The 16459-nt window shown below is 58.8% G+C and overlaps 1 protein-coding gene across 1 annotated transcript in view; it reads left to right on the top strand.

Annotated features, from left to right (window-relative positions):
* The first annotated feature begins 848 nt into the window (after positions 1 to 848).
* Positions 849 to 16459, top strand: part of Tcf3 (transcription factor 3) — a 28861-nt gene continuing 13250 nt past the window's right edge. Inside the window, exons 1-3 of the mRNA XM_015503793.2 lie at positions 849 to 1531; positions 4864 to 4936; positions 16351 to 16424. Coding sequence (XP_015359279.1) covers positions 1205 to 1531; positions 4864 to 4936; positions 16351 to 16424 — 474 coding nt within the window. The 5' untranslated portion in view covers positions 849 to 1204. The remainder of the gene's footprint in view (positions 1532 to 4863; positions 4937 to 16350; positions 16425 to 16459) is intronic.

Below are 16459 nucleotides of genomic sequence, written 5' to 3'. Positions count from 1 at the left end.
CGCGTTAGTGCGGGGCGAGGCAGCGGTCGGGGTCGAGAACACCGCGGTGGCGCGGCGAGCTTCAAAGGGTTCCCGGGCCGCACCGGCTGCCCGGGAAAGGGGGGGTACCCCGGCTTCCTCCTCTCCGCATTAAAAGAAGTATCAGGTTGTTTTCTCCCCTCCCAACTGTTTTCAGACGTCCAAGTCCATTTCCAGTCCCCCAAAGTTATTGTGACACCCCAGAAATCTTATCTCTACGTTAAAGGCTCGTTTCAGCCCTCCCCAAGTTGGTCTGAAAATGGGTTTCAGCTACCCCACAAAAAAGTGCGGTTTCGTACGACTCAAAGTCAGTTTCACACGCCCTCCAAAAAGGAAAAAAAAGAAAGAAAGAAAAAAGCGGGGGAGGGGGCGCGCTGGGTCACCGTTTCACACCCGGTGTTGGAGTTGGCAAACAAAGGGGGGGTCCTCTGCCTCTGGAGTTGGGTGTCCCCCTATCTCGGAACCCTTTCCCCTCCCCCAGCCTCTGCGGTTTCTTCTTGGCCACCCCCGCCTGGGGAACCCTGGAAAAAGTTCTTTGGGAGGGAGGTCCTGTGCTGCTCCCTTTCCGGGGGTGGGAGGGGGCTTGGCAGGTGGATTCCCCCATCCCCCATCCTAGGATGGAGTCCCTGGGGACCATGCGGGGAATCCCAGGTCTTGGGGAACCCTCCCCCCAGGGGTGGGAGGTAAGGGATGTTTTTAAAGTTGCTTAAAAATAATTCCCGGATACATCGTGACAATAAAACAACTTTGGATTGTTTTTTTTTTTTTTTATCTGTATTCTGTTGAGTTGGGGGGTGTGGGGGGGCGGATCCGAGGTTAAGGGTGGCGGGAAGCTTTCTGATCCCAGGGTCAGGCCTCCTGGTCTGCCTTCTCCCAACTAAGTCCAGAAGCCGAGGTGGGTTTCGAGGTGGGTTTCGTGTCTTTGTGACTTGTGGATTTGTTTTGCTTTGTGTTTGGGGGTGATCAGCCTTTAGCATGCTATGACAGGTGCTGGGGAGGGGTCCACCAAATTTCTCTTGGGGCCGGTCCTGGGTCGCCCCTCCCCCAGGGGCGGGGCTGGCAGGGCCGCCTGGAAGTAGTTGGAAGTGAGAGATCCTGGGCCCCTGCATTTAAAGCTTGCAACCTGATTCCTGGTGGTCTCTCAGGGATTGGCCAAATTTACATTCATCTTCTCCTTAGTCTCCCTATGGGCTCTGGGCAGGGGTCTGCAGAGGACCCAAACCTCAGGATCTCAGCTTCCTTGCCCTCTTCACCCAGGGTCAGGAAGGGACTCAGCTTTCTGCTTCCCACCTGTCCACTTGGGCTATGGTCACTGAAACCCTTCTCTCCCTTCCCTGTTTGTCCTTGTGTGTTGTTGGTCTGTCCCTGTGGCCACTGTGCAGGGCTGTCTCTAGGCTGGAGGGCCTTCCCTGGTTCTTGTGCCTGCCACTGTTGCTGGAGAATGAGCCAATCGCAGAGGATGGCCCCTGTGGGCACCGACAAGGAGCTCAGTGACCTCCTGGACTTCAGCATGGTGAGCCAGACCCCTTTCCTGCCCACCTTTGCCCAAGCCTGCTGCTCCCCTAGGAGTGCTGAGCCTCTCGCTTTTCTGGGAGTTTGCCCCAGTGGGGCTGGGGTCAGGGTACCCCTGGGCAAGCCAGCACCCCCATGGCAATGTGTGCGACACCAGAGTTCTCTTCACCACAGAATGGAGATTGCCTACCACTATATATAGATGGAGAAATTGAGGGACTGCCAGGGTCCCAAGCTTCTCCCTGGGGCTGGAACTCAGGAGTGCTGAGCCCTGAGGCCCCAGCCTGGCTGGGTGAGCATTCAGTGACCTTGGTCTGTAAGAGCAGTGAGCAGGGTCCCGAGTGTGTCAGGTCGTTCAGTCCCTTGTGGAGCAGGAAAGGAAATCCTGGTGGAGATCCTCAGGGAAGTGGTGGCACTTCAACTTGCACCAGGGTCCCTGTCCCCACGTGCCAAGGACACAGGTGTTACACTCTCCATGGCTAACAGGGCTGAGTCCTTAGAGGCTCCATGTGAGCACAGAGCACCCGGGGGGGGGGGGGGCAGCTGGTCCAGGCTGCAGGGGAGGCGGGCAGTCCTCAGATTTCCTGAGTCTTGACTCTTTACTGAGCGCCCCATTCTCCCCTCTGCAGGTGGAGGCCCAGAGGTGCTGGCCCCAAGGTTACAGGGCTCAGGTCCAGCGAGGCTAGAGCCAGCAGTCTCCTTGGGTGTTGATGGAAAGGCTCGGGACCCTCATTTTGGGTGTCAGGGGATCAGCATTTCCTCCAAAAAAATCCGAGAATCCTGTTTTATTCTCTTGACTCGTGTCTGTGGGCAGCTCCTTAGTCTCCAGCCCTCACCCCCATGAGCCCCATTTGGTCTGAAGCGGTGTGGGGAGGGTGCTGAACTGAACCCTCCCCATGCACAGGCCAGGCCATTGAGGTTGGTCAGGAACAGGTCTCCAGACTGAAGTGGCCCCAGCCACACTGGAGAGACAACCCCCAGACATGGCTGCTGGCTCCGGAAGGGCCATGCCAGTATTTTTAAGCCCCGTCTTATTTTTACCTCTCCGGCTGAGTAACCGGAGGTACAGTTTGCTTGTTTTTGTGCTAAACTGACAGGTCACAGACTATTGGGCTGGAACAGACAGCATAGTGGGGGCAGCCTGGGTTCAGCCCTACAGGACTAGCTCCTGCGTCTCCCCACTCGACAGTCCTGAACCACTTCTCATCTCCCCTGCTGTCCCCAGGACCTTAAGTCTTCTCCCACCCTGGTCAAAACCAGTACCCGGTCACAGATGAGGAAACAGCCCGCCCGAGGGGGTGGGGACTGGCTCCTCCCAGGACCCCCTTCGCCCAGAGGAGGACTTTTTTTTTTTTGTACTGGGAGTTGAACCCAGGGGCACTTGACCACTGAGCCACATCGCCAGCCCCATTTTGTATTTTATCTAGAGACAGTGTCTCACCTTGCTTTTGCTGAGGCTGGGTTTGAACTCCTGATCATCCTGTCTCAGCCTCCCAAGCCTCTGGGATTATGGGCATGCAACATCAGGCCCAGCCCAGAGGTGGGTTTTAACCCTCTTGGTGTTACAGGAAAGCCTGTCTGGTCGGGTCAGGGAGCACAGGCAGTGCCCATTACTGACCAGGTCCCTTCAAAACTGCCCTTGTGCCACCTCTCCCGGGGACATGGGGTGGACTTGTTTCTTTGAGCAAGGACTTTCAGGCTGAGACAAACAGGCCTTGAAGGGAATCCCTTCTCGGGCAGACTTGTGTGGGGTGGGAAAGTCAGTGGCATATTAAACACAAAGAGGAGAGCGGCGGTGACCTCAGAGTCCTGCGGGGCCTGAGCCTGGACTTGAACTTTATGGTTAGAAGGGGGAGCGAGAGGCATTGAGGACCTGGGAGCCCTGGACTGTTGCTGATTGGTACCCCACTGCCCAGTGCCAGTAAGCAGCGTCCCCAGTGGGTATGGACGGAGGCCCCTCCTTACTGCACGCAGGACTACAGTAGGGCCAAGCCCTGAGTCCGCCCCACAGAAGGAAGCACTGGGGCTCCAAAGGGTGAGGGGTAGCTCTGGGTTAATCATGAGGCCTTCAGAACCCATGAGGCACGGCCCAGGGTCCCCCGGTGCCTTGTCGGTAGTTCCCTGCATCCTGGGGACAAAACAAGTGGCTTCAGGCTAGACCTGCCGAAGCAGACCCCGGGTACCCCAATGGGAGAATGGTTCTTTTGGGAGAACAGAGCCCTACAGAGGCTGGGCCGGTTTCCATTGGTGCATGAGCATCACTGAGCCGTGGACCCCTTTGAGAACCCCTGCAGCCTGGACACCCCTCCTCTCCATGAGCCAGGCCGAAGGCAATGCGGGCTCAGTTTCTTCTGAGACAGTGGGCACTGAACCCTGTTTCTGAGACCCTGAGCCCTGGCCTGGTGCTGTGCAGGCACCTCCTGGCTGGCAGGGGTGTCAGGACTGGGTGGTGCTCCCCAGCATTCCCTTTGAGCATAGAGTGGATCTCCCACACCCAGCCCCTTGGGGTAGAGCACACGTTTATTTTTTCTGAGGCAAAAGGGGTTGTTGATGTTGGGTCTTTCTGGTTGCAGTGCTAAGCTGTTTAATCTTTAGGGACGTGGCACCCTGCGTACCTGCAGCGGGTGGCTGTCCCCCTCTCGGTGTCTAGAATATCCACCCTGCACAGCCTTTTCCTGGGCCCTGGATCCACCCGGCATTGCCACTCTGAACCTCAAGTCTCCCCTCCGACAGGCCCACACTGTCCCCTGGGAGGGTGTCGTGGGAGCACAGACCTCACATGGGGGACGCTTCGCCTCTTTGCCCCCTCCGCATAGTCCCCTCAGGTGTGTCTGGCCTGCTGGAGAACCTCAGCCCAGGGTGCTGCTGCCCGGCTGGACCTGGGGGCTCTGGCCTGAAGTGGGTTTCTGTTCCTCCCTCTGTTGGGGTGAGCACCTGTCTCCTTTCCTGAGTTGAGATAGGAAAGAACTTTGTATCGCTAGAGCTGATACGGTGTATCCGCTGCTTCAGCAGGTACCCCATCTGCGAGTGCCAGGTGGACCCGGACCTCCTGGGTGGGGGGCCAGTGCTCCAACACTGAGTCACCTGCAGGTCCTGGTTGCGTTGGGTGGGGCCTGGGCAGCTGGCTGCTCCTGCACCTTTTCCCGCCCTGGGCAGTAGGTTTCAGGGGTTGACCCTAGCCTCGGCCTCAGAGTCTTTGGGTCTTGGGAGGGTGGACATGTCTGAGCAGAACTGGTCCCAGTGTGCCAGACCCCTGTGCTCCGGTGAGGAGACAACCTTGGGGTGGGGTTTGCTGGCCACCCCACTCACTGCTCTCCTGCTCTGTCCCTGCAGATGTTCCCGCTGCCTGTGGCCAACGGGAAGGGCCGGCCAGCCTCCCTGGCGGGAGCTCAGTTCACAGGCTCAGGTGAGCCCAGGTTTCCTGTGGCACAGGTGCCTGAGAGGTGGATGGGGAGGGCCGCTACAGGACAGCACAGCGCTGGGCACGCGCTTGTGGGTGTGGGGCTGTGGGCTCAAGAGCACCCTGAGGGTGGGCCGCCCTCACTCTTACCACTTGACCAGGGCCTGGCCAGAGACCAGGGGTCTGTCCTGTGGACAGCCCAGCGTCCCCTTGTTCTATCCTGGCCCGCCTGGGGTGGAGTGGGCGTTGCTCTTAGGACAGGGCTGGGCCCACGTAGTGGTGGTTACCTGTTTCATGCATCCCATCACGAATCCTGCCCACCTCTGGCCTGCCAGCCCAGGGAGGCCTCACTCGGTTCCACCTGTCTTTGCTCAGGGAAGGGGCTTCTCTCACTCTGGGCCTCTGCCATCCTGGGATCTGGCCCTTTGATCATTCATGTCCTGAGAGTCCCAGGCAGACCTGGGCAGTTGGTCACCCTGATGATCTGTATGCATGGCAATGGGCAGGGTGGACGGGAGATGGGGCACAGCCAGGGGCTGGACTGGGGGAAACTAGGCCCCGGGATCTGTCCCAGCTGTGTCCCTCTGAGCCCCTGCCCTCTGACAGGCCCATGCCCTCCCTGGGTGGGGTGGGAACACAAGCCCACCGCCTTGCTCTCCTTCCCCGCCCTGCTTCCAGGGAGGTGGGCAGGAGCTGAGGGGCAGACAGGAGCCACTGGGTGTGAGCAGATTGGTGCTCCAGGTTGAGGGCTACGCGTGGGCCCTGAGGCAGGACCCTGCAGCAGAGGGGAGCCAGCCAGGCAGGGGGGACACAACGCAGGGGGGAGGTGGTGGGCAGAGGTGCTGGGGCAGTCAGGAGCCTGGTTGTGGGCAGGTGTGGTGGGAGGGCCTGGCACACGTGTCCTGAGGCGCTCTCGAGCTCTGCACTGGGGCCTCTCGGTGGGTAGTGGTGTAGAGGAGCACAGTGTCTTGATTTTGTGTAGGGCTGAAGTCAAACCCAGGCCTCACACATGGCAGTCAGGCGCTCAACCACTGAGCGCCAGCCCTTTTTAAATTTTTTTCTCTTAAGGCAGGTTCTTATGGGGTTGCATAGCGTCTTGCTAAGTTGCCCAGGCTGACCTTGAGCTTGCCATCCTTCTGCACCAGGCTTCTTGGTGGATCTGTCTGTCCTCCTGGGCTCTCAGGCAGGTTCTTCCTGGTCTCTGGCATGGGTGGAAATTTCTGTCCAGTGGTTTTCTCTGAAGTCCGCTGCAGGCTCTGCTGGGGAGGGGATTTGGAGGAGTGGTGCCACCCCCACCGTCCCTTCCCGGCTTTTCTGGGGAAGTGACCCCGGGCTGCCCTGGCACTCCCTGAGGCTTGGAAATCCCCATGGGCTCCCATCGCCCTGGAAGCAGCCCCCAGGAACCAGAGCGGCTGAGGTTTCCTGGCCCAGGGGCTGTCACAGAGCACCTGTGCCCCTTACCTGCCCTCTCTCTGCCCCAGGCTCACAGGTAGGTGTGGCGTGGAGGTGAGGTGAAAGGCTTCTCTTTCTGTGTCCACTGACCTTCCTGGCCCTTCTGCAGACCCTCTGTGGCCAGACCTTTGTGGTCACTGGGCTCCCAGAACTTTCTACAGGGACCCCTCTCCCTGGAGAGCTGGTCGTCTAGAGCAGGAGCCCTGTGGACACTGGAGGGCGGTCCTCCGTGGTGCCTGTGGTGGGTCCTGTCCTCTGGCCCTGCCCTGACAGCTTCCTGCCTGTTCCCCTCCTGTATTGGGACTGGGTTTGGGGGCCTGGTGAGGCCAGCAGGTGGTGTTCCTTGTCCTGAGGGACGTGGTGTGGTTGGTTCCCCTCAGGGGCATGTGGTTCCAGCAGTGGACTCCAGCCAGAGTCCCAGGGGGAGCAGGGGACTGGGAGAGAGGCTCGCGGGGCACCGTCCACGGCTGCGCCCCTGTGCAGGGCCAGCGGGCCTGGTGACTTTCCTTCTGTCCTCCAGCTTTCTCTCCTGCCCTGGGGTCTCTGTCCCGTTCACCGAGGGTCCAGGGGGTTGTGGGGGCACAAGAGGCTGGACACACGGAGGCAGTCCTGGCCCAGGGGACCCTTGCCAGGCTGCTGGGAGGAGGCCCAGGTGCCTAGGAGCTCCTGTCCTTGCCTGCCGCTCTGCACAGAGCTGGGACCGGGAAGGGCACCTGTTGCTGGTGGCCGAGTGCTCGCTCGCCCCTTCCCGCCGCCTCCCCTCGGCTTTTTCTCTGGCTTTCAGGCCTCTCGGCTCTCGCTGCGACCCTTCTGGTGGGTTTTTGTGGGTTTCGGTTCTGGGGATGGAGCTCAGGGTCTGGTGAGTGCAGGGAGGTCCCCGGCCCGACGTACAGCCGACCTGTGGCGGCCTCTGATAAGCTCTTGGCTGGGGGAGTGGCATAGTCCTTCACAGGGCCACAGTTCCCGGAGCCTGGAGCCTGCTGGGCCTCCAGCGTTCCGTGGGGTCTGTTCTTCGTTGGCCACCTGGAGGCCTCCTGCCGTTCTGACGGTTGACATTTTCCCTTGCTTCACTTTCCAGGTAGGCGGTCCCGCTGTCCTCCCTCAGACCCAGGCTGTGCCGTGTGCCCTTGGACCTCCACGGGGGTGTGTAGACCCTGTGGCAGGGCGACCAGGCCTGATGCTGGCTGCCGGCTGCAGATAGGCTTTTGTCTCTTTCTGTTGTTGTTGCTGGGGATTGAACTCGGGGCTCCACCGCGGAGCTGTAGCCCCACTCCTTATCTTTTAACTTGAGACAGGACCTTGCTCAGTTTCTGAGGCTGGTCCCCAACTTGTGGTCCTCCTGCGTCAGCTCCCGGGATGCTGAGGTGAAGGCGTGGGACACTGTGCCTTGGTTGTGTGTGGATCCTGGGCAGGGCCTTCCTGGTCCTGTCTGAGCCTCCCCCTGAGCCTCGAGGTGCTCACCTGTGCGCACCTGCAGTGGCCCTCTGCATGCCGACCTTTCCAGGAGCTGCCTCTCCCGCCAGGCCTTCCTGAGTCCTGAGCATCCCCTGAGCCGTGCAGGCCCCCAGCCTCACCCTGCACTGGCCTTCGTGCTGGGGGTGTTGGTCAGAGTCTCCTTCGGCACCCTTGGCTGTGTTCTGAACCTGGCTGGGGACTGTCCTCTCTCAGGAACAATCTGCCATGAGTAGGAGCCACCTGGTGCCTGCAGGGGACACATCTGAACCTTTCCTGGGCATGTTTTCCTGTGTGCTGCCTCTGGAGCTGGTGCCCACTGCTCTGGGCCACTGTAGCATGTTCCTAGGAGAAGATCAGCCAGGTGCGGGGGCCACACCTATCATCCCAGCAGCTTGGGAGGTTGTGGCAGGAGCGTGGCAAGTTTGAGGCCAGCCTGGGCAACTGAGCAAGACCCTGTCCTTGTGAAAAGAGAAAAAGGCTAAGGCTGTGGCTCAGTGGCAGAGAGCTTGTGTGGCATGCGTGAGGCCCTGAGTTCCATTCTTAGCTTGGGAGAAAAGATTGTCCCTTTCAGTCACGTATTCAAGCCTGCCAGTGTGGACTGTGACGCAGAGCTGACCGCCACTCGGTCCCTGGAGGTGGAGCTGTGGCGCATCCCGGGCGGCGCCCCTTCCCCTCCACTTGTCCTTGGTTCCGCTGCTCCTGCCTCACCTGCTGCTTTGGCGCCTGGAGATCAGCGTGCGCCTGTCGACTGCTGGGCTTCTCTGCTGGACCCGGGTCGTGGTGCTTTGGTCTGTCAGCGTTCACGTGTTCTTTTTAGTCGCTCGTCACGGGCGACTCCCGTCTTGGGGTGGTGCACACGTGGAGTCTCGCTGGCCGAGTGATTGTGTGTGCTGTCTCTCTGACTTCTCGCTCTGTGCCTGGTGTCCGCTCCGCCTGTCCTGGGCAGCAGCAGGGAGCTGGGTCTTGAACTCGCCCCGGACCGTGTCAGCTACGTCGTCACCTGTCGTCATAGATGTTGACAACTTACATAAACTTCCTTCTCGAGTCAGGTTGTTTCAGAGACTGCTGGATTCTCCATTGGGATTGGCTCGTTTCTGGGTGTTCAGTGCCAAAGCTCCGCTCGCGAGCCCCTGCTGGTGCTGGGGTGCAGTGCTTCCTGCCCTGCTGGCACTGCCCTCCCTCCTGAGCCCTGAGAGCAGCTGCATGTGAGACCACGGGGGGTGCACCGCAGCTCCCAGGTCATCTCCACGTGGACTTAACTTTTTGCTTTTGTTTATGGTGCTGTGGATGGAGCCCAGGGCCTCGGGCATGCTGACCCTGTGTGTCCCACTGAGCCCGCCTGGGACCGAGTGTGGCTTTCCGTGCGTTGATGGCCATGGGCCGAGGGCAGCGCCAGTTCCCCTGCCGCTGTGTGCGCTTCTCTGTCTGAGGGTTTGGGTGCAAGGTTACTGGGCCCACTGTGCCCAGGCCAGACCCAGCTCAGGTGATTCTCCTGGGTCAGCTGACAGATCCCCAGGTGTGGCTGTGGGTGCTGACGGCAGGTGGAAGGGGCTGGGCTGGAGCCAGGTCTGTGGCCAGCGCTCCTCAGGGTCCCGGCTGGTGTTGCTGCCTTTCCCGCCGCTTCAGCTGCCCTGAGGTCCCCTTGAGCTCGTCCCCGCAGTCCTTGCCTCTGCAGGTGTGTCCCCCCTGGTTTCCCTGCTGGCAGTTGTGGGGACCTTGCTGCTGGTTTGGCCACCACCACTCACTTCCTGAATCCACTCCAGGAAAATGGGTACAACAGTGGCCAAGGGGCCCCGCGGGCACGCTGTGCAGCCTCCCACTTGGTGCCTGCCTTCCCGCCTGGGCTTTCTGCAACCAGGCCTGGCTCCCTGGCGCCCACTTGCTTCCGAGTCCCATGCGGCCTGGAATCTGGGTTCAGGAAGTTTTTTCCATCAAGGGACCTTGGTGACCCAGGATTTGTGTGTGAGCAGCATTTAGTTGAGCCTGGGGTGTGTGCACCAGGCCGACTCCTCCCCATTGCCCGCTACACCTGCGGGTACACCTACTAACCTACACCTGGGTGTGTTGGTTTAGGGTGTGTGTGTTTTGAGACAGTGTCTTGCTGTGCTGCCCAGGCTGCCCTCTCGGCCCTGGCACGAGCCTTCCTCCTGCTCAGCTGTGGTCACTGGGTGGCAGGTGTGCTGGGCTGGGAAGCCACCTTGAAGCCCTGGGTAGTGTGGCCTGCTCTGTCCTCTGTTCTGCAGGCCCTGCTGTCTGCTTCCTGGAGGACCCACCTGGCACCGTGAGGGCTTCTGCACCCTGGGCTAAGTGGTCCCCGTGTCCAGCTTTGTCCACCTGTCCCTGCTTGTCTCTGGGCTTCTTTCTTGTGAGAAGCCCCTGGTTGATTGATCGGGTGGACCTCGGCTGCCTGGCTTGCCCAAGGGCTGCGTTGGAGCCCACCTGTCTTCCCAGGGCTGCTTCCGCCGACCCTGTTGAGTCAGCTTTCTGTTGCTGTGACTAAAGCACCCATCAGAACAACTTCAGAGGAGGAAAGTTTGTTTGAGGGCTCACAGTTTCAGAGGTCCTGGTCCATAGACGTCTGCTCCATTCCTCAGGGCTCCAGGTGAGGCCTGGAGACGCCACTCAACCTGTACAACACACGTACCCCATCGCCATGCCCCCGCCCACCTCTTCCAGCCACACTTGCCTTCAGTTCCCACTCAGTCCCATCCATGGTGAGGTCACTGGTTGGGTTAAAGCTTTCACAACCCAATCATTTCTTCTCTGAACCCTTTTGCATTGTCTCATGTGGGCTTTTGGGGGAGACCTCACACCCAAACCATAACATTCGACCCCCAAAAGCTCACACTCATCCGACCATTCAAAATACCTTCAGTCTGTTTCCGAGAGTTCCCGGAGTCCCGACGGTTCTGAGATTGTTCAGAGTTCAAGGCCCGCGTCTTCTCTGAGGTCAAGGCGTTCCCGCGCTGAGCTCCTGTGAAAGGCAGTTGACGAGTGGCCAGCACTAGTGCAGAGGGAGCCCCGAGGAGGGAGGGGGACCAAGGCAAGGCTGAGATCCAGCTCCACGTCTGGCTTCTGGAGCATATGGCCTCATGGTGTCCTCTCCAAGGGGCAGGTGTAGCTCCTTCTCTGTGACCTTGTGTGTGGCAGCCCAAGTGGCCTTTCTGTGGGCTGTCTCTGCTCAATCCCTCAGCTTTCCTGGGACGATGTTCCATGTTACTGGCGTTTCTCAACCTCGGGCCTGCGCTGGGAGGCTTCCCCCTCGCCTCTCTACACTGTGACTTCTCGGGAGGTGCCCACAAGGACTCCGGCCCTGCTGCACTTCGCCCGGCCTCCCAGGCCTTCCTTTGAAATCAGACGCAGCTCCTGCATCCCTGCAGGAGCAGCACCACGCGGCTGGCACCAGGGTCTGCTGCCATATCAAGCAGTAGCCAGGCCTCCAGGGACTTTGGCTGCAGCGGCCTCTCGGTGTCTGCATGGCTGAACACATTGAAAAAACCACCCAGGCCCCCGAGTGTAGGAAGGGTGCCCCATGAGGTGAGGATTCTGGTCTCTTCCCCAGAATCCTCACCTCTACTCCCCTGAGCTTGAGAGCTGTGTGGTCTTGCCATCTTTCTCATTCTCTGTGGGCACAGTCTGTAGCATTTCTTTAGTGGAGTTAATGCCTTTAACAACTGCAACTTCTTAGCCCCAGTTTTACGACCACTTTTCAAGTCCCAAGTTTTTCAGATATTTTGTTCCTGATTATCACAGTATATTTGGCTAAAAGCCGCCAGCAATATTCATGCCACTGCCTGAATACTATGCTGTCTAGAAATTTCTTCTGCCAGATTTAAGAAGTCCATCTCTTTAAAAATCCTCGTCACTGAAAGTGTCAGGACCCGGGCAAAACTCCGATAACTTCCCAGCCAGAGCATGACACAGGTGGCCTTAACTCCAAATTCCAACAGTGTCCTCCTTTTCCTCTGAACCTTCTTGAACCCTGTCTTCATTGTCCGTGGTCCTCTTGACATTCTGGTCGGAGCTCACACCAGAATCGGCCATTAAGCTCTGCTTTAAACAACCTAAAGCATTTCCAGCTTGCAATGCTAAACATCTCAAAATTCCTGCCACCAATTCCAAAAAGCTCAAAAAACTTCTGAACCACATGGTCAGTTTAGTCACATCAGTGACCCCACTCCTGGTATCGGTTTCTGTTTTAGTCAGCTTTTTCGTTGCTTTTAATAAAAGACCCAACCAGAACAAGTGGAGGTAGACAACTTTATTTGAGGGCTCATAGTTTCAGAGGTTTCAAGCCCTTAGATGGCTGGCTGTATTCCTCAGGCCTCTAGGTGAGCAAAACATCATGCAGAAGACTAGCGGAGGGAAGCAGCTCAGGTGATGACCAGAGAGCGGAGACTCCACTTGCCAGATGTAGATACATACCAACTCCTCCAGCCACACCCCACCACCCTTAGTCACCCTTCCCTCGGTCCCATCGGGTGACTACTCACTGACTGGGTTAAGGCTCTTGAGCCCATCATTTCTCTGAACCTTCTTGCGTTGTCTGACATGAGTTTGTCGGGGGGCACCTCACATCCGAGCCATGACACCCTTTCTCTTCAGCTACAGCTTACGGCTTGCTCAGGGGAAGGCCAGAGACCCTGCTATTATGGCCCCCAAGTATTGGGCAGGTTTCTAGGGCTTTCCGGTGTCTCCTACCCCCAGCAGCCCACCACCTGCCTTGGGCTGGGCACTTGCCTGTCTAGCATGTGGTCAGTGCTGGACATGATCACTCCTGCTTCTGACCCCTCCCAGAGTGCTGGGAGCTGTTGGCGAGAGCCTGTGGCCACTGCGGCCTGGGAGGTCTGACAAGCTGCAGGTTGCACAGACCTGGAAGATGGTCAGAAACATTGATGCAGAAGGGAAGGACCAGGGAGTCTGGGTGGCAGGTGCATCTGGGCCACTTTTCCTTTTTTCTTTTTTTTTTTGGGGGGGGGGGTATTGGGGATTGAATGCAGGAGTTGAGCCCCATCCTTGGGCCTTATTTTTTTATTTAGAGACGGGGCCTCACTAAGTTGCTGAGGCTGGCTTTGAATTTACATCCTCCTGCCTCAGCCTCCCGAGCCACTAGGATTACAGGCATGGCCACCACACGTGGCGTTATCTTGGTCTTCTTGTAGTGCTGCCCTAAGCTTTGAACTTGCATGGGAACTAAAAATACCCCCATAACAATCTTGAGCAGACCTCCCGGTTCATGGTGGGAGCCCCCAGCTCACTCAAGGAAGGCAGCTCCCTGAACTCTGGCCCTTCTGACCTCACTCCTGCAGAAGCCCCCAGTAGGCCAGGAATAGGTCATTGAAGGGGACAGGCCAACTGGCAGCTGATGGACTCTCACCCTGTTTAAGATTTTAAGTGGCCAGGCACATTGGCACATGCCTGTAATCCCAGCAACTTCGGAGGTTGAGGCAGAAGAATTGCAAGTTAGAGGCCAGCCTCAACAACCTAGCAAGGCCCTAAGCTTAGCTTAGATACTTGGCAAGACTGTATCTCAAAAAGTAAAAAGGGCTGGGACGCGGCTCAGTGGTTCTTTGTGTGTGTGTGTGTGTGTGTCTGTCTGTGGTGCTGGGGATTGAACCCAGGGCCTTCTGCATGGGAGGCGAGCATTTGACCAGCTGAACTATATGCGCAGCCTTCCCCTAGGTTCAATTCCTGGTACCAAGAAAAAAAAGATTTTGAGTGTGAGGGAAGGAGTCAGCAGGGGAGGTTTGGGTGCTGGGGGTATTGCTTGGCTCTCACGAGCAGACTCCCATGCACCCTGTCCAGGGGCTGCTGTTCTGGGTTTAGGTGCAGCCGTCATATACAGGATCAGGTGGGGGGGGAGGTTCAGAATTACCATTTCAAGCATCCCTTGGCACCTGTCCGGGATTGGGTTGAGGACCCCCGACTCACTCTCCTGTGATAGCCCAGTCTTTGCTGCGAAGAACCCACACACGGACTTCTGAGTCCTCCCTGGATGACAGGTAAGGCCTGGTGTGGCCGGCCATGGTGCACAGGCCTGTCATGCAGCCACACAGGAGGACGGTGAGTTCAAGGCCAGCCTCAGTAACTTCACCAGGGCTGAGAGGGCAGCACAGTGGTAGACTGCTTATCCAGCTTAGGCAAGGCCCTGGGTATGTTTTCTAGAACCACCAGGAGGGGGACCCGGTGCAGTGTGCACGGTTGCCGCACTGCCTGTTCAGGAACAGAGGCCAGGAAGTCGGGGCTGGTGCAGATGCAGGTTTCTGTTTCTGGTGTCTTTGGCACGTGGTGCCTGCAAGTGGGGTGAGTGTGCCTTACCCTGTCTGCGCTGTCTCTCGGCTGCAGTTGCTTGTCCCACAGCCGTCCCCCGGAGGCTCATTGAGCCGACACTCTGAGCCGGTGCAGTAGGGCATGCCTGTCATCCTGGCAGGGGGATCCCAAACTCAAGGCCAACCTTCGCAACTCAGTGACATCCTCTCAAAAAAGTAGGAAAGGGCTGGGGTGTAGCGCAGTTGTGGGTCACTTGCCCAGTGTGCATGAAGCCCTGGCTTCCATCCAGAATACTGAAGAAAAAAATCTTTTTTGAAAAAATTTTTAAATTCTAGATAGACATAATCTTTATTCATTTTTTTGTGTGTGTGGTGCTGAGGATCGAACCCAGTGCCTCCCACGCGTGATGCCAGCGCTGTGCCACTGAGCGACAGTCCCACCCCCCAGTTTTTTGTTTAATCACATAAAATGGGACCTCCTTCCTGAGCCCGCTGGCCCGTGTGCAGCTGGGGCTCTGGTTGCTCAGGTGGCTGTATGAGGGACAGCACGGGGGACGTTCAGTGACTGTTACTTGACACTGAAGAGTGGAGTGAAGAACTGGAACCTAGAGGCCTGGGGGCCCAGCCCCAGGCCAACCGGAGTGGGGACAAGGAGCCTGGGTTGGGAAGGGGGCAAGGAAGTGGGTGGGGGCCAGGGCAGGTGGGCGCAGGCAGGCCAGCTCACAGCGTCCTGGGGGAGTGGGGCCTTCACCCTGAGGCCCCAGACCCAGGGCCTCACCTCTTCTGCTCTGGACCCTTCCCGGGCACTCGCCCCCCCCCCCCNAACTAATGAATATTCACATCCCATGAGATTTTGTCCAAATCTAATACTTCCAGTGTGACCACAGACGGAGAAGGGCCTGGGCGTGTGGGGGGCAGGCAGGGACTTGGGCTGTCCTGACGACCTCCCCACACCTCCCACCCTGTTAGTGTTTCCTCCGCCCACCAAGGACTGTGTGAGTATTCATGGTCGCGTCATTGGAACGTGGAATCAGTAACCTATGAATGTGGGGGGGCAGAGGGGCCTTCCTGTTTTTTGGCATTTCCAGAAGGGTTGGGCGAGGGCCAGTCTCTGCATTCCAAAAAGTGTGGAGCAGGGTCTGTTGCCCTGCCAGGGGCTTTCTGCCTGTGTGGGGACCCCAGGACAGCCCCACCATCACCAGACCCTGGGTGCCCGGGCTCAGCCCGGCGGCAGTTTGGGGTGCATCGCAGGTGCCCGTGGGGAGGTGTGGGGAGGTGTGGGGAGGTCGTCAGGACAGCCCAAGTCCCTGCCTGCCCCCCACACGCCCAGGCCCTTCTCCGTCTGTGGTCACACTGGAAGTATTAGATTTGGACAAAATCTCATGGGATGTGAATATTCATTAGTTTGACCACTTAATATGCATCATCATGCAAATTAGACAGCAATTAAGCAAGAGCTCTCCAGGGGGATGGTGGTGGGGACGGAGGCCGAGAGCTGGTCTGCGTGGAGTCCCGGCTGCAGCCCTCTCCTCACTCGCTCTGGTGGTGCCAAGAGCACCCCAGTCCTCTTGTGTGTCACCAGCCCTGTTCCCAGCACAGGGAGGCTGAGGCCCGGGGTCTGGCTGCAACCAGGCGAGGGGTCCCGGGGCTGCTCTCTGTGCCCCCCCAGGGGGAGGAATGAGCCTCAGGGAGCCAGGCACCCTGGGCTGCCCCTGCCCTCCTGGGCTGTGGTCTGCCGCCCTGGGGGGATAAGGGCCCCGCCCCGCCCCACCCTGGGACAAGATCCTGTGGCCTGGTGGCTGGGCACCGGCCTGGGCCAGTGGTGTATCTGGGCTCCGGCCTGAGGCCTGGGCTGGTGTCTGGCATGGAGCCGTTCCACCTCCCCTGCGTCCGCGCAGAGCTCAAAGCCCCGACAGGGCAGCCTTTGTTGGATTTTGTTCAATCCCACGTGACAAGGTGCCTCTGCAGACAGAGTCCACTTAGGACTGAGGGAGGTCCTGGGCTGGGGGAGAAGCTAGCATAGCAGTGGGGCCCGGGGTCTTCATGATGGGCAGGAGTTTGTGGAGTGACAGGTGGTAGGACTGCTACTGAGTGGCAGCCCTGAGCCCACCACGTCCCCAGGATTCCAGGGCGTTGGCTGTGAGGCGAACCCCTGGGTCCGTGTGGCCCTCTCCAGAGACACTGAGCACTGCAGGCTAGAGCCAGCAGGTCTGAAGTGGCCCCTGACTCCCTCTTGTCCTGCAGGCCTCGAGGACCGGCCCAGCTCAGGGTCCTGGGCCACCAGTGACCAGAACAACTCCTCCTTGGACCCCAGCCGGGTGAGGATCCCCTGTAGCCCCCGACCCTGGGTCCC

The sequence above is a fragment of the Marmota marmota genome, unplaced genomic scaffold (genome assembly GCF_001458135.2).
Source record: "Marmota marmota marmota unplaced genomic scaffold, marMar, whole genome shotgun sequence".
Taxonomy (NCBI): Eukaryota; Metazoa; Chordata; class Mammalia; order Rodentia; family Sciuridae; genus Marmota; species Marmota marmota.
The sequence above is the reverse complement of the archived record's forward strand: the minus strand, read 5'-3'. Positions and strand labels throughout refer to the sequence as shown.